General features: G+C 40.2%; 2 protein-coding genes across 2 annotated transcripts; both read left to right on the forward strand.

Annotated features, from left to right (window-relative positions):
- The first annotated feature begins 356 nt into the window (after nt 1-356).
- On the forward strand, nt 357-8,492 carry LOC130231968 (intelectin). Its single transcript, XM_056461522.1, has 9 exons — nt 357-483; nt 639-727; nt 814-969; nt 1,066-1,313; nt 1,715-1,873; nt 1,962-2,082; nt 2,307-2,410; nt 2,822-2,870; nt 8,079-8,492. Exons 2-9 carry the CDS (start codon nt 658-660, stop codon nt 8,180-8,182), a joined length of 1,011 nt encoding a protein of 336 aa, XP_056317497.1. The 5' UTR covers nt 357-483; nt 639-657; the 3' UTR covers nt 8,183-8,492.
- Nucleotides 8,493-13,245: 4,753 nt separating this feature from the next.
- On the forward strand, nt 13,246-15,257 carry LOC130231969 (intelectin-like). Its single transcript, XM_056461524.1, has 7 exons — nt 13,246-13,324; nt 13,408-13,542; nt 13,701-13,948; nt 14,332-14,490; nt 14,588-14,708; nt 14,860-14,963; nt 15,100-15,257. Exons 1-7 carry the CDS (start codon nt 13,255-13,257, stop codon nt 15,250-15,252), a joined length of 990 nt encoding a protein of 329 aa, XP_056317499.1. The 5' UTR covers nt 13,246-13,254; the 3' UTR covers nt 15,253-15,257.
- The last annotated feature ends 766 nt before the right edge of the window (nt 15,258-16,023 follow it).

Consider the following 16,023-nt stretch of genomic DNA (forward strand, 5'->3'; position numbering starts at 1 on the left):
CTCCACACAATCAAGAATGTTCCATTATGGCAAGATTTCGCCACATACAGTACATTGTGCAAGAAAGTCTTGTTGGTAATACAAATGAACTGTCTAAAAGAAAGATGTTTGAGTGACAACTAACAATAAACCTTTATGTCTGTGAACTTCAGCCAAAAATCCACACCCTGACAAAGATTTGAGTATGCTTTAAATTCAGTGTGTTTTTTTATTATACAATGATCTCTAGGTCAATAGAATCCTTATTTCACTCATTCTATGACGCATGTTCTTCATTTGTTTATTTAATGGGCTTTAATCTTGGCTTAATATAAGAGGTTAGTCTCAGATCTTTTTTTTAATTTTCCACTCCTGATTAGGTGTAAATAGGCTATACCAAGCTCCTTAATTTTATTCTTGGATTGATCCAGAAGCCAGAAGCATCAACAGATCTCACCAACTCAGAGGAGAGGAACTCACGACAAGAACAAAAGAAACAAATATGTAAGAATTTCTTCACTATACAATTGTGAACATGTAAAATAATAATTTAAAAAGAATTTGTAAATAATCTTTCACAAAAATGCTAAAGAAAAACGGATAATTTGGGTTTGCAGTGTTGATGCAGCTATGAATAACTTTTCTCTTTTCATTCACAGATTGTCCTTCTTGGAAAAGATGTTTTTCAGGATCCTTCTCAATCTCTCACTGAATTTATTGCTCTGTGAGGCTGCAAGTATCGTATTTTGTAAGTAATCTTTATTAATATTCTTGCACTGAAACAAATTTAGCTTAAGATTTTAAAATGTACGTCTTTATTTTCTCACATTCCAGTGGATGACCAAGAAATACGATGCAATAAAAATGGAGAAGCCAGCCACAATCTTGGAATAGCAAAACTTCAGGGCAGGATTAAATATGCTGAAATATTTGCAAATTATGCTGCAAGTAGCTGCAAAGAAATTCGTGACAAGTATAAGGTTTATGATGGTATGTTCATTATGATGTATATATTTAGGAAGAGAGATAGAGATTTTAAATATAAGTAACAGCAGGATTAAGCTAAGAAATGCTTTGTTCACACAGATGGCCTGTACTACCTGATCTCTTCAAAAGGAGTCCTTTACCAGACCTACTGTGACATGACCACTGCAGGCGGCGGCTGGACGCTGGTGGCCAGCGTTCATGAAAACAACATGTACGGAAAGTGTACAGTGGGTGACCGCTGGTCTAGCGAGCAGGGCAATGACCCAAACAGGCCTAATGGTGATGGGACATGGGCAAATACAGTCACATTTGGAAATGTAGAGGCCTCTACAAGTGACGATTATAAGGTAAATAGAATTATTATTTTTCCCTATTAAAAAGTATAGAATAACCGATGAACTAATGAATTATTAGCAAAAAATGAACACTAAAGGTGGTGATGTGGTCAATGCAAAGTTGGTTACCAAACTTAATGACATCTCATCCAAAGTCTTTTATTTTGTTCTGATATTTGGCTGTTGTAGGCTGTGAAATAACTGACACTATTCCATGTAGTCATATGAAACTGTAATGCTGTCAAGACTGACCTGAAACTATTTAGCTGTGTGTTTTTCTAAAAATAAATGCACAACTAAAAATGTTCATAGCCATTCAAATCCAAGTAGTCAACAGCCCCTGTACTATAATAGGAAAATAAAGACACTAGAGTAGTAAACAAAAAAAACGGTCCAATTCCTTTCTGTCACAGAATCCTGGATACTTCGATATTGTGGCTCAGGATGTGTCTGTGTGGCACGTTCCTAATAATATTGAGTTGGAGAATTGGTCTACTGCCTCCTTCCTGAGATATCACACTGAAAATCGCTTCCTAACCCAACATGGAGGAAACCTTTTCAGTTTGTTCAAGGTCAGATAAATACCAGTAATGAGTTTTGCTAAATTTCACAAAAATACAGACGAATTGTTATGAAACAATTTTTTTCTCACTTCTGTAGAAATTCCCTGTGAGGTATGGATTAGGGTCATGCAACGTCGATAATGGTCCAGCTGTTCCAATAGTGTATGATACCGGAAATACAGAGTCTACCAAATTACTGTATGGTCCCAATACAAGAAGTATGGCTACACCTCCATCCAATATATATATATATATATATATATATATATATATATATATATATATATATATATATATATATATATATATATATATATATATATTTTTTTTTTTTTTTTTTTTTTTTTTTTGCCATGTAACAGTGTATGTGATTCAGTGATGAATATTAGTTATAAAACACCACCACTGTTGAGATATATTTAATTTAATGATTGTTTTCCAGCAAACTTTGCACCTGGATACATAACATTCAGAGTCTTCAATACTGAAAAAGCAGCCTTGGCTCTTTGCTCAGGTGTTAAACCGACTGGCTGTAACACTGAACATGTGAGTTAAGATTATTCTTGATTACTTAAATCAATACCTATAGAAAGTATTTGTGACATGATGGTTGTTGGTCAAACAATTGGGGTCAAACAAAGAATGGCTAGGAAGTACACATACCATGATACAAGACTGAGTGAAGGTGTGTGTGGTGCTTATTTGCCCATCTGTTTTGTGTGCATGCCACGTTTATAAATGAGACCCCTGCAGTGTAAGAATGTAGAATATTAAGCCATGTAGTGGGGCTCGTAGGCATTCCAGCTGGAGAACGTAACAATGGGACTCACCAATGTCAATATTTCATAATGTAGAGCACAGAAAAAGAAGTAAATTTACAGTAATACATTACAAATGTACATTTTATACACCAATATTTTTTGGAAAGTGGAGTTTTAATCAGTTATATTCCTGCAGATCTGTATTGGCGGAGGTGGATACTTTCCTGAGGCGTCCCCTAGACAGTGTGGGTGTTATGAAGCGGACAGGAGACAGAGGTAAGGAAACGTTAGGGTGTTTATTAAATGACAACAAGGAGCACATGAAGGATAGCCAGGAGGATCAGGAATGATGTTGGGGTCTTTTCCTCCGTGGCTGGGTAACAGGAATACACGAGGATGGACAGCACACACCAGATACAGCTGACAGAGGATGACACAGACTTGGAAGGACTGGAAGACAGGACGATTCGGGAGGACCAGGAAGACTAGGAGGAATACAAAGAGAACAGGTAAGTAAATCGTTTGTTTTAGCTGAGGATGACTACGCTGAGTGGTCGCTCAGTTGTCCGCTTTCGTCGAGACGAGCCCGGACAATGAGCGACTGGAGTGCTGTGCTTTTATCTGGTGCTCGTGAATGTGATGCAGCTGTGTGCTCATTAGAAGTCAGGTGATGGTGATCTTCGTGAGTGGGGGTCGTGAGAGCCTGACCAATCCATGACAGTACCCCCCTCCCCAGGGCCCGCTCCTGAGGGCCGACACCTCCGACGCCGTGGTGGTCTCCCTCTGCCTCTAGGCGCTGGGAACTCAGGGTGGCTCTCATGAAACTCCACCATGAGACTAGGATCGAGAATATCAGCTCTGGGAACCCATGTCCTTTCTTCGGGGCCGTACCCTTCCCAGTCCACCAGGTACTCCAACTGGCCACCACGACGTCGGGAACGCAAGATCTCCTTCACTGCGTAGACGGCTCCTTCTTCTAGGAGCAGTGGAGGAGGGGGTTCCTCTTCGTGGTCAGGCTCTGTGGAGGGAAGAACAGGATCGTGATAGGGTTTCAGGAGTGATACGTGGAATGTAGGGTGAATACGGTAGTGAGAGGGTAATTGTAGTTTGTAGGTGACGGGGTTAACCTGTTCCACGATGGTGAAGGGACCAACAAATCGGGGACTTAACTTGCGAGAGGGCAGTCGCATGCGTATGTCCCGGGTGGATAGCCACACCTTTTGTCCGGGTGTGTATCTGGGTTCTTCAGACCTTCTCCTATCGGCGGTTACCTTGCTTCGACGGACTGCCCTCTGCAGATGTTGATGAGCCTCGTCCCAGACTCTCTCGCTCTCCCCGGAACCAGTGATCCACTGCGGGGACATCAGATGGTTCGCCATCCCAGGGAAAGAGCGGTGGTTGGAAGCCCAGGACGCACTGGAATGGCGTGAGTCCGGTGGAGGGTTGCCGCAGTGAATTTTGGGCATATTCTGCCCAGCCCAAATACTGGCTCCAGGAGTTCTGGTGACCACTGCAGAAGGTCCTCAGGAACCGTCCCACCTCCTGAATCTTCCTCTCTGTCTGCCCGTTGGTTTGGGGATGATATCCAGAAGAGAGGCTGACGGCCACACCTAGGAGCTTGAAGAAGGCTTTCCATAGACGTGAGATGAACTGTGGACCTCTGTCCGACACAATATCTTCTGGAATACCAAATGACCTGAAGACTTGATTAAAGATATTGTCGGCAGTTTCAAAGGCTGTGGGAAGACCTTTCAGAGGGATTAGTTTGACAAACTTTGAGAATCTATCTACTATGACTAGAATACAGGTATTACCTTCTGACGAAGGGAGGTCAGTGATAAAGTCCACTCCTAGGTGTGACCAGGGACGGTTCGGAATCGGCAAGGGATGGAGCTTTCCAGCGGGTAGATGACGTGGGCTCTTGGATTGGGCACAGTCCTTACAGCCCTGAACATATTGCCTCACATCCCTTGCCATGTTTGGCCACCAGAATCGTTGGGATACTAGCGAGAGAGTATTGTTGATCCCTGGATGTCCAGTGCCTAGCGAGGTATGTAAGGAGTGGATCAGATCTACCCGGTGTTCAGGTGGTATGAACTGCCGATGCGGAGGGCATCCCGGCGGAGCAGGGGCTTCCGGAGTGGCAACGACTGGAGGAGCGTTCCAGGTGATCGGACAAATGGAGATGTGTTCGGGAAGAATCTTCGTTGGGAGTTCTTCATGATCGTGATGCTCGTGTAAACGAGAGAGAGCGTCTGCTCTTAGATTCTTGGGTCCTGGACGATAGGAAATGGAGAAATCAAAACGTGAGAAGAAAAGTGACCATCTGGCTTGACGTGGACATAGTCTCTTGGCCTCTTGATGTATTGGAGGTTTTTGTGATCTGTGATCACCTGGAACGGATGTTTGGCTCCCTCCAACCAGTGACGCCACTCCTCCAAGGCTAGCTTGATTGCTAGAAGCTCCCTGTCTCCTATGCTGTAATTCTGCTCCGCCGGGCTCAACTTCCGAGAGAAATAGGCACAGGGATGCAGTCGGGGCGGTGTATCATGATGTTGAGATAATACTGCCCCGACGCCGGTGGTGGATGCGTCCACTTCCACCACGAAAGGAAGATTTGGGTCAGGATGAGTCAGGAGTGGGGCCCTTGTGAACTCCTTCTTAAGAAGGCGGAAGGCTGCGGCTGCTTCTTTGGTCCACTCCAGTCCTTTGGGTTTACCCTTGAGGAGATTAGTGAGAGGTGATGTAATCCTGCTGTAGTCCTTGATAAACCGTCTATAAAAGTTAGCAAACCCAAGAAACCTCTGGAGCTCCTTAATGGAAGTGGGTTCTGACCAGGATAGAACAGCCTCAATTTTCTTCCCATCCATACGTATACCGGTTTGGTCAATGATGTATCCCAAGAAATGAATCGACTTCTGGTGGAATGAGCATTTCTCCGCTTTGAGGTAGAGGTGATGTTCTCTCAATGTGTGTAGGACCTCCGCAACGTGTTGGCGATGTTCGGCCTCACTCCGGGAGTAAATGAGGATGTCATCTATGTACACTATTACACAGTGGTGAAGAAACTCCCGGAGGACTTCATGAATGAAGTTTTGGAATACGGAGGGGGCGTTGACCAGACCGTAAGGCATGACCTCATATTCATAGTGGCCAGTAGGGGTCACGAATGCTGTCTTCCATTGGTCCCCCTCACGTATTCTTATCAGATTATACGCGCTGCGGAGGTCCAATTTAGTGAAGACTTTAGCTTCTCGGAGCTGTTCCAAAGCGGCTGGTACCAGAGGAAGGGGATATCGGTATTTTACTGTACCGTTATTTAGGACCCTGTAGTCGATGCATGGACGCAGCCCTCCGTCCTTCTTGGCCACAAAGAAGAAGCTTGAGGCGGCTGGTGATTTTGAGTGACGTATGTACCCCCTGACTCAGAGCCTCCCTTATGTAATCTTCCATTGCCTGATTCTCTGGAAGCGAGAGCGGGTAGATCCTACCTCTTGGCAACTGGGCATCTGGAACTAGGTCGATCGCGCAGTCCCATGGCCGATGCGGCGGTAGCTGGGAAGCTCTCTTGGGGCAGAAGACATCATGAAAGGAGCTGTACTCCTTAGGAATGTGGATAGACTGCTTCTCAGGAGGGCTCTCGACCGATGTTGCAAACAAAGAAATGGGGTTCCGACCTTGAAGAGGGAGATTTGGAAAACAGGCAGGTGTACATCCAGATCCCCATTTCTTTATCTCTCCTGTGCCCCAAGAGATGATGGGATCGTGCTTCACCAGCCACGGGCGCCCTAGAATGATGTCCATATTTGCACCCTCCAGAACCAGAAATTGAATCCTCTCTTGATGTAACAACCCCACTTGAAGAAGGATGTCTTCGCATTGTCGATGGATACGGGTCGAAGATCGAGTGCACTGGGTTATCGGTTGTATCTGGTATATATGCGAGGACGCCTCAGTACGGAGGTGGAGTTGACGACAGAGGGATTGGGAGATGAAGTTCCCTGCTGACCCGGAGTCGATGAGGGCTGTGACAAGGAGAGAAATAGAGGCAGTAGTTATTTGTACGGTGGTAGTAAGTGGTTTACATTGTTCAATATTCGTACTGAATACACTCACTGAAGTCCGAATGGGACGAAGGGGACACTCCATACGGGTGTGTCCACTGACACCGCAGTATAGACACAGACCCCGGGTCAGCCTCCTCTGTCGTTCCGCTGATGTCAGTCTTCCAGACTCTATTATCATGGGTTCTGGTTCTGGAGAGGCTGTTGACTCAGGCGATTGGAGGAGTGCAGACGAGGGGGTGATGGTGTCCTGTTGATAGGAACGGAGACGATCGGAACATCGGAGAGAATGTTGGATGAATCTCTCCAGACCCATTGTATCATCTAATGTGGCCAGTTGGATTCGGAGAGTGGGTTCCAAGCCGAGCCGGTACGTGGTCAACAACGATCTCTCATTCCATCCACTTGCAGCTGCTAGAGTGCGAAACCGGAGAGCATATTCCTGTGTAGATAGAGTACCTTGCTTTAGATGATACAGCTGCTCTCCAGCGGCTACTTCCCCATCAGAACGTCCAAACACCTCTTTGAAATACTCCGTGAAGGTAGTGATGGAATTCATGACCGGCCCGGCTTGGTTCCAGATCGTCTCAGCCCATTTAAGTGCAGGTCCAGAGAGTAGAGATACGATGTAGGCGATCTTCGACTTATCTGTGGGATATAGAGAAGGTTGCATTTCGAATATGAGGGAACATTGTAACAGAAAACCATTGCACTCCCCCGCTCCGCCTGAGTAGGGCGCTGGTCGGGCCATGGGACTGGAAGGAAGGGCCGAAGAAGAAACTGTGGAGGCGGAAGTGCTCGGTGCTGGTGGTGCGTTGGAAAGTGGAGCTGGTGGCTGTAGAATCCGCTTCAACTGGTCCACCAGCTCTTGAAGGTGATCGGGGGTGCTCATGTTGTCGTCGTTATAGGTCCGGGCTTCTGTTATGAAGCGGACAGGAGACAGAGGTAAGGAAACGTTAGGGTGTTTATTAAATGACAACAAGGAGCACATGAAGGATAGCCAGGAGGATCAGGAATGATGTTGGGGTCTTTTCCTCCGTGGCTGGGTAACAGGAATACACGAGGATGGACAGCACACACCAGATACAGCTGACAGAGGATGACACAGACTTGGAAGGACTGGAAGACAGGACGATTCGGGAGGACCAGGAAGACTAGGAGGAATACAAAGAGAACAGGTAAGTAAATCGTTTGTTTTAGCTGAGGATGACTACGCTGAGTGGTCGCTCAGTTGTCCGCTTTCGTCGAGACGAGCCCGGACAATGAGCGACTGGAGTGCTGTGCTTTTATCTGGTGCTCGTGAATGTGATGCAGCTGTGTGCTCATTAGAAGTCAGGTGATGGTGATCTTCGTGAGTGGGGGTCGTGAGAGCCTGACCAATCCATGACAGTGGGGACTTTGCAAGTTTTGACTGGGATGGTTATGGCACTAATGCAGGATGGAGTGCATCCAAAAAGATAACCGAAGCAGCGGTACTTCTCTTTTATCGCTGAAAACTCAAAAACACCACCATTATATGCTTCTCTCCAGGATATACCACAGTGGTTTACACCTGAATGTTGCATTAGCAATTATTTGCTCAAATGCTTTTCTTTAATATATGCTGTATATCCTCTATATTGATCAGTAATTAACAAATATGTGGTCGTAGTGGTTGGAACTGAAACAGAAAATCTGCCTAATATTAATCATGTATTGAGCTTCAGCTAGATCTAAAACCTCTCATTCTTTATGTTTCTTCCTGCTGTTCAATAGTGGATACAAATGTACGGTGTTCAAATAAAGATAGTGGGTTCTGTTCAATCTTACTTCAATTTTTTCCAGCCTGCATGTTTCCAAATGTTTTGTGGCTACTATTGTCAGGATTCTTAAAAGCTGTAATATATAAAATGTTATGAATGCATCTTACGTCATGAATCACATGTCATAATAGATTACAATTTATTTTTTAATTAGTAATATTGTCACAAAAACACCTCAATATGCTTCATAAGAGACACATTAACACTCTAGCTGCAAATTGCATCCTTTTACAATGCATTTATGTGCTTTTGGAAACGACTACCCAACACCATTATACAGAACGAAAGAGGCAGATTAAAAATAAAAACTATACTCTGACTATGTTCACTTGAAAGAAAAAATTTCTATACAGCAAAGATAGCTTGGGGTGAGTAAATTATGGAGTACTTAGAAAATTAGTAAGTATCAGTAGTAGATATTTAAGTGAAACCCCAGGTGAGGGAGTTCGTGGGATAGAAGGATGCATGGAAAGAGAAAAATGTGTGGAAAATGTTAAAGTGATGGCATTTTGTGACAGCGCCAGAGTTGAAAGCAGAATGATGAAAATGAAGGAGATGGAAGAAATTGAAGGAGTAACAATAAGACGTCCGACAGTGCATTTCCTCTGCACACATAGTGAGTACATCAGAGAGCATTTCTAATTCATTCTTATGGAAGTTTAATTGTTGTGCTGTGCTTTAGAGGACAGAAAGCAGTGAAAACAGAAAAAGCATTGAAACTGGATGAGAGCTTTAAAAAGGCATTCCTTGATTTAGGTCAAGCAAAAAAATGGTTGCTCAGTGGTTAGCGCTGTAGCCTCACAGCAAGAAGATCGCTGGTTCAATTCCTCCTGTGGCAACCCCTGATAACCAGGGACTAAGTCTAAGGAAAGTGAATGTTTTAAAGGTAAGTTATTTATAAAACCTAAAAAAAAAATTATTTCCAAATTATGACCACATAATTTCAATCTAATCTTGTTACCATTCCCGCATATGCAAATCATCAAGCTTAGGGACAAAGGATCGTAAAACTTCCCTTGGAAAGGTAAGTGTAATGAATGAAAAGGCTTTGTTTTTCCATTCATCAAAGATCCTCAGACTGGTTATCTCTCATCAACTAACTTCAGCAAGGATCAAGTGGAGCCTTAACAAACTGCATCAGCACTCTTTTCAAACGGCGACTTCAAGTATCAGACTCAATTATATTATCCCGTTTTGGTAAACTAAAACTGCAGCAAGGTGCCCTAACACAGACGAAGTTCCATGTACACATTAACAAAATATTACCACACAACATACAATACATAATTTTGTAGGTGCATTTCCCTCCCCCCTGGACTGCAAATAGGAACTCTAAAATGACATCCTGATGGCAGCAGCTAAAATCCGGGGTGCATAGGATACCCTGAACTCTCTTTAAAATATAAATATAGTAAATTACTATTAGACCAGTTTGGTTAAAACCAATTATCCTGCCCGCCACCTTCACCAGGCTACTCAACCTGTTCTTATTTGACACACTCAGATTACCATACTAAGCTACAATGCAAAAAGATAAGACAGATTCAATAAATTGTTTATAAAACAGTGTCATTATAGAGGGACAAACCTGAAGTTTCTTCAGAAAAAACTGTCTATGTTGAATTTTTTTATAGACAGCCTGGGTGTTAGGTCGAAATGTCAACATATTGTCAATAACGACCCCTTGATATTTATGTGTGTCAACTATTTCAGTGTCCAAGCCTTTAATATTTGTTATCCTGGGGTAGGAGAAATCTTCCTGTAATCTATCACCATGTCTTTGGTTTTATTTACATTCAACTGGAGAGAAAATCTATCACACCAATAAGTAAATTCCTCCACAACAGAACCATGCCCCAAATCCTGATCGTGGAGGAGACTCACAATCACTGAATCATCAGCATATTTTATGATTTGACAGTTCCAGTACATACTCTGGCATATAGAAGAGGTGAGAGGCCTTTTAGGGGACCCAGTGGAACAATACTGAAAGTCAGAAAGAGCACCATTGACTCAAATGTAGTCTTTGTAACAAGTATATTAAGCATCATCTAAACCTTTCTGCAAAGCTGTTTGAATTATAAAACTGATGTTTCCTTCAGGCTGTAGATCTGCTCAATATCAAATACTGTTATAAACTCTTTTATAGATTAAATCCGTCGTGTTTGCATTGTGTTGAATTTAATTAAGTGGAATTTTATTTGACAGGTTAAAAAAAACAAGCAAGAATAAAAATATAAATAAAAATAACAAGTATGTCTTGTATACGACACCTCCAAGTGTACAACTTAAAGTATACAACCAGTAAACTGACGATGATAAAAACCCTTGGTTTATTTCCATTGCGGTCCTCACTAATAATACAAAGAATGGTAACACTTTATTTTGATAGTCCCCCTTTAGATAGTCCGCAGACCGTAAGTTACTTTTCAAGTTCTTATCTGTTTACTGTTTACTTCTGGGTAGTATTTGTAGATTGTCTTTTAAATGTTCTTAGTCAATCATTACAATGTCTACAACAAGTAAACATTTATTACTTTCGGTAAGTTAAGTGTTGCCAGTTTAGGTTCTAGATGTTCAACAGTGTATGAGTAGATATGCAACAAATCTTCAACAAATGTTCAACAAAGTATTAGTAGATATGCAACAAATTCTCAACATTTAGGTTGTAGATGTTCAACAGTGTAATAGTAAATATGCCACATATCCTCAATATTTATTAAACTTTTGGTAAGTTACGTGCTACCAAATTAAGTTGTAGATGTTCAAAAGTATTAGTACATACGTAACAAATCCTCAACAAGTTTTCAGTACATTTAGCACCAAGATTTTGTTTTGTTGTTATTGTCTGCATGTAGTTGTTAACAAGTTTATGAATAGACTTTCAGGAAACATTCAGATGCCTATAAGTAGCAACACAACATAATTTAAAATGAACTTTAAACAAATATTAAGTTAGGAACATTTCAGACATGTATTTGCAAGAATGTTCAAATGAACTATTTGCAGCATTTAACCAAACTTTCAGCAGACAGTTATTTTACTTTAAGATATATTTATCTGCTTATCTGTTGTCACACTAGGCCCATAAAAATGAAGTGAAAACCTAAGAAATGCTGTTGAATGACTGTAAGGAGCCAAAATCACAGACAGCATAGTTACTAGTCAGTAAATGTCCAGTAGATAGTCAACAGACAGGTAGTAGCAGCACTGATGCAAGTATTTGAAGTCAAAGACACAACAGTAAAAGAACAAGAACACGTACAAGAACATAAAAATAATTACCAGAGTCATTAGTTCGTCCAACTGCTTTCTCCAGTAGTATCTGGATGCAGTCTTGGATTTGCTAACTGAGACTGAGATTGCATATACCAGAGATGCAATGTCAGACACAATGCACTCAATGAAGCTAGTCACATCACTGTGAAGGGTAGGGCTGGGGTGTACATAGAAAAGCATTGCATGCAGCTCACCTTGCAACTGCACCAAGTCTACATCCAGATCCTTCTCATTCTTTACCCAAATGCGTTCTAGGATGAACTTTTAAAATTATTCAAACTAATTTGTATTTAAACTGAAACTAGTTTGCAAATTGTGTGAACTTATTTTGAGAGCTTTACAATTTATCTTTCATAATAAGGGACTTAAAATATGTGGAACTCCACAACCGAAGGATAGGGGCACCAGATCGAATATAATTAATATCAATTCTCTTGCTTCTTATCCAAATAGAACTGAACTCACTTTAGGGACTCCTAATCAAATTAATTTATATATTACAATTGTATGATCTACATTATCAAATGCCTTCTGGAGGTCCAGCATGACCATCCCACAATATTTGCTACCATATACAGTTTTCTTTATTCTATCAGTCACATGTAATATACACATCTCAGTGGAATGTAATGATCTAAAACTGCTATCTTCATACAAAACAGTTTACTAATGTAACTGACAATCTGTTTGTGTACCAAAGTTTAATGAATTTTCATGGACAAATCCTGTCATTTCAATAGGTGTACAACTAAGAATTTTTCATTATGGCAAGATTTCGCCACATAAATTGTGCAAGAAGTTCTTGTGGGTCACACAAATTCACCATGCTGACTAAATACAAGATGCCTTTGTGAAAATTAATCTCTGCTTGATCTGTGATGCATATAATCACCTCATTATTGACAACTGACAGTGGACCTTTATTGTCTGTGATTTTAGCCAAAATCCCACACCTTAAGAAAGTCTAGAGTATGCTTTCTCTTCTGTGTTTTTTATTATTGTAAAATGATAGGTCAAAAAATTCCTCATTTCACTCATTCCATCACTTATTTTCTTTATGATTTAGCTTTTTTTTTTTTTTTTTTGGCTCTAATCATATTTTTCACTTGGTACAAGGTGTTCAAGCTTCGTTCAAGAGGTCAGTATCAGATCTCCTTTGTTTTCCGTGTTCCGCATCGGATTATGTATAAATACTGAACTTCACTATGCCTTGATATTACTTTTGGACTCATCTAGAAACCTGAAGGATCAACAGATCTCGCCAACTCAGAAGAAAGGAACCCATGACAAGATAAAAAGAAAAACCCGTAAGAATTCTTGAACCATACAAATAAAACTTAATGTTAAAAAACATTGTTTTTAATAAGTGAATTTTCACAAAAAACATTGTAAAAATAACTGACAATTTCAACTTTGCAGTGTTGAGTGTAACTGAGAATAACTTTTCTTTTTATATTCACAGACTGTACTTTTGGAAAAAAAAAATGTTTTTCAGCATCTTTCTGAGTCTCTCACTCAATTTATTGCTCTGTGAGGCTGCAAGTATCATATTTTGTAAGTAATTTGCAATAATATGTTTGGATTAAAAAATGTATCTTAAAAATTTCTTTTTAAGTATTTATTATCTCATCTTGCAGTGGACAACCAAGAAAAACCATGCAACAAAAACAGCGATGACAGCCCCAATCTTGAAATAGCAAAACTTCAGGGCAGAATTAAATATGCTGCCCGAAGCTGCAAAGAAATTCATGACAAGTATCAGGTTTACGATGGTACGTTCATTATGACGTATGTGTGTACTATATATATATATATATATATATATATATATATATATATATATATATATATATATATATATATATATATATATATATATATAGATATAAACATCAGCAGCATTAAGCTAAGAAATGCTTTGTTCACACAGATGGGCTGTACTACCTGATCTCCTCAAAAGGAGTCCTTTACCAGACATACTGTGACATGACCACTGCAGGCGGCGGGTGGACGCTGGTGGCCAGTGTTCATGAAAACAACATGTACGGAAAGTGTACAGTTGGTGACCGCTGGTCTAGTGAGCAGGGTAGTGACCAAAACAGGCCTAATGGTGAAGGGACATGGGCAAATACAGTCACATTTGGAAGTGTAGAGGCCTCTACAAGTGACGATTATAAGGTATATAGAATTATTACTTTTCCCTAGTTTAAAAAAGTAAGGAATAACTGATGATGGGTCAATGAATTATTAGCAAATAATGAACACTTAAGGTGGTGATGTGGTCAATGCAAAGTTGGTTACCAAACTTAATGGCATCTCATCCAGAGTCTTTTATTTTGTTCTGATATTTGAATGCTGTAGGTTGTGAAATAACTGACATTTTTCAGCATAGCGATATGAAACTGTAATGTTGTCAAGACCGACTGGCACTACTTTAGCTGTGTGTTTATCTGGAAATAAATGCGCAACTAAGAATGTTCATCAGCCAATACGAATCAAGCATTCAACAGCCAGTATATTAAGGAAATAAATATACTTTAGATGTTTCATTTCTGTCACAGAATCCTGGATACTTTGACATTCCCGCTCAGGATGTGTCTGTGTGGCACGTTCCTAATAATATTGAGTTGGAGCGTTGGTCTACTGCCTCCATCCTGAGATACCACACTGACAATCGCTTCCTAACCCTACATGGAGGAAACCTTTTCAATTTATTCAAGGTCAGAAACACTTTAGATACCAGTTCTGGAATGTTTGACACATTCACAAAAAACAGGCAAATTATTGTGAAATTGGTTTTTATCTTAACTTCTGTAGAAATTCCCTGTGAGGTATGGATTGGGGTCATGCAACGTCGATAATGGTCCAGCTGTTCCAATAGTGTACGATACTGGAAGTACAGAGTCTACCAAATTACTGTATGGTCCCAACTCAAGAAGTATGGCAACTCCTCTTGATCTAATAATTCAAATACATCTTTTTAAGAAAGTTTCTACATCATGTAACAGACTATTAAGTGTTGAAGTATTATTTAAAAGTATCACTACATCTCCATGAAAAACAATTCAATTTAATGATTGTTTTTTCAGCAAACTTTGACCCTGGATTCATCACATTCAGAGTCTTCAATACTGAAAAAGCAGCCTTGGCTCTTTGCTCAGGTGTTAAACCGACTGCTTGTAACTCTGAACATGTGAGTTAAGACTATTCTTCATTATTTAAAAGTTCCAGAGAGAGAGAGAAACTACAATATTACATAAAAAATTGACTTTTTATGCCAATGTATTTTGAAAAAGTGGATTTTTAGTAATGTACTCATATTCCTGCAGTTCTGTGTTGGTGGAGGTGGATTTTTTCCTGAGGCGTCTCCTAGACAGTGTGGCGACTTTGCAGGTTTTGACTGGGATGGTTATGGTATTAATGCAGGATGGAGTGCGTCCAAAGAGATAACCGAAGCAGCTGTACTTCTCTTCTATCGCTGAAAATTAAAAAAAAAAAAACCTTTATATTCTTCACTCCAGGATATACCACAGTGATTTACAGCTGAATGTTGCATAATAATATTTTGCTAAAATGTTTTTTCTTTAGCATATTCTATATATCTTTTATATTGATCTGTAATCAGTAAATATGTATGGTCATGGTGTTTAGAACTGGAAAAGAAAATCAACCACTAATATTAACCATTAATAAGCTTTCACTCAATGTTTTTGTTTCTTACTGCTGTTCAAAAGTGTATACCAATGGATCAAATAAAGGCAATGTTCCAATGAAAACAAGTGAGTTCTGTTCAGTGGTAATGTATTAACTTCATAAAGATATTTTTCATTTTTGTTTTTTGTATTTTTAAATAAAATAAATGGAACAAAATGGATCTCTGATTAAAATAAATCTGGTATGATTATGATAATTCACAGCACTGTAGTGTAAACATATTTTTATGTTTGGAAAATTAAAATATCTCGTCTATCAAGGAGAATAAGTAAATATCCCAATGTGACATGTTTCTCCTAGTATTTTTTATTCAACTTAGGGTCATAATGATTATTTTTGCCACAACTGTAAACACGTGGAAGCCTTTCGAGTATCGCAGTAAAACAGTTTGTAAACTGTCAGAATTAACATACAAGGGTTGGACAATGAAATTTAAACACTGGCCAATTTAGTGTTGGGGGTTTCATGGGTAAATTTGACCAGCCTGGTGGCCATTCTTCATTGATTGCACATTCCAACAGTAAGAGCAGAGTGTGATG

This window comes from Danio aesculapii, chromosome 7 (genome assembly GCF_903798145.1).
Source record: "Danio aesculapii chromosome 7, fDanAes4.1, whole genome shotgun sequence".
In the NCBI taxonomy this organism is placed as follows: domain Eukaryota; kingdom Metazoa; phylum Chordata; class Actinopteri; order Cypriniformes; family Danionidae; genus Danio; species Danio aesculapii.

What these genes read in the sequence shown, in the direction of transcription:
- LOC130231969 (XM_056461524.1), top strand. Translation starts at nt 13,255, where the DNA reads ATGTTTTTCAGCATCTTTCTGAGTCTCTCACTCAATTTATTGCTCTGT. An exon ending in GGCTGCAAGTATCATATTTT is followed by an intron (nt 13,325 to 13,407) that starts GTAAGTAATTTG and finishes CTCATCTTGCAG; the next exon opens with TGGACAACCAAGAAAAACCA. An exon ending in CTACAAGTGACGATTATAAG is followed by an intron (nt 13,949 to 14,331) that starts GTATATAGAATT and finishes TTTCTGTCACAG; the next exon opens with AATCCTGGATACTTTGACAT.
- LOC130231968 (XM_056461522.1), top strand. Translation starts at nt 658, where the DNA reads ATGTTTTTCAGGATCCTTCTCAATCTCTCACTGAATTTATTGCTCTGT. An exon ending in ACCTTTTCAGTTTGTTCAAG is followed by an intron (nt 1,874 to 1,961) that starts GTCAGATAAATA and finishes TCACTTCTGTAG; the next exon opens with AAATTCCCTGTGAGGTATGG. An exon ending in GTATGGTCCCAATACAAGAA is followed by an intron (nt 2,083 to 2,306) that starts GTATGGCTACAC and finishes ATTGTTTTCCAG; the next exon opens with CAAACTTTGCACCTGGATAC.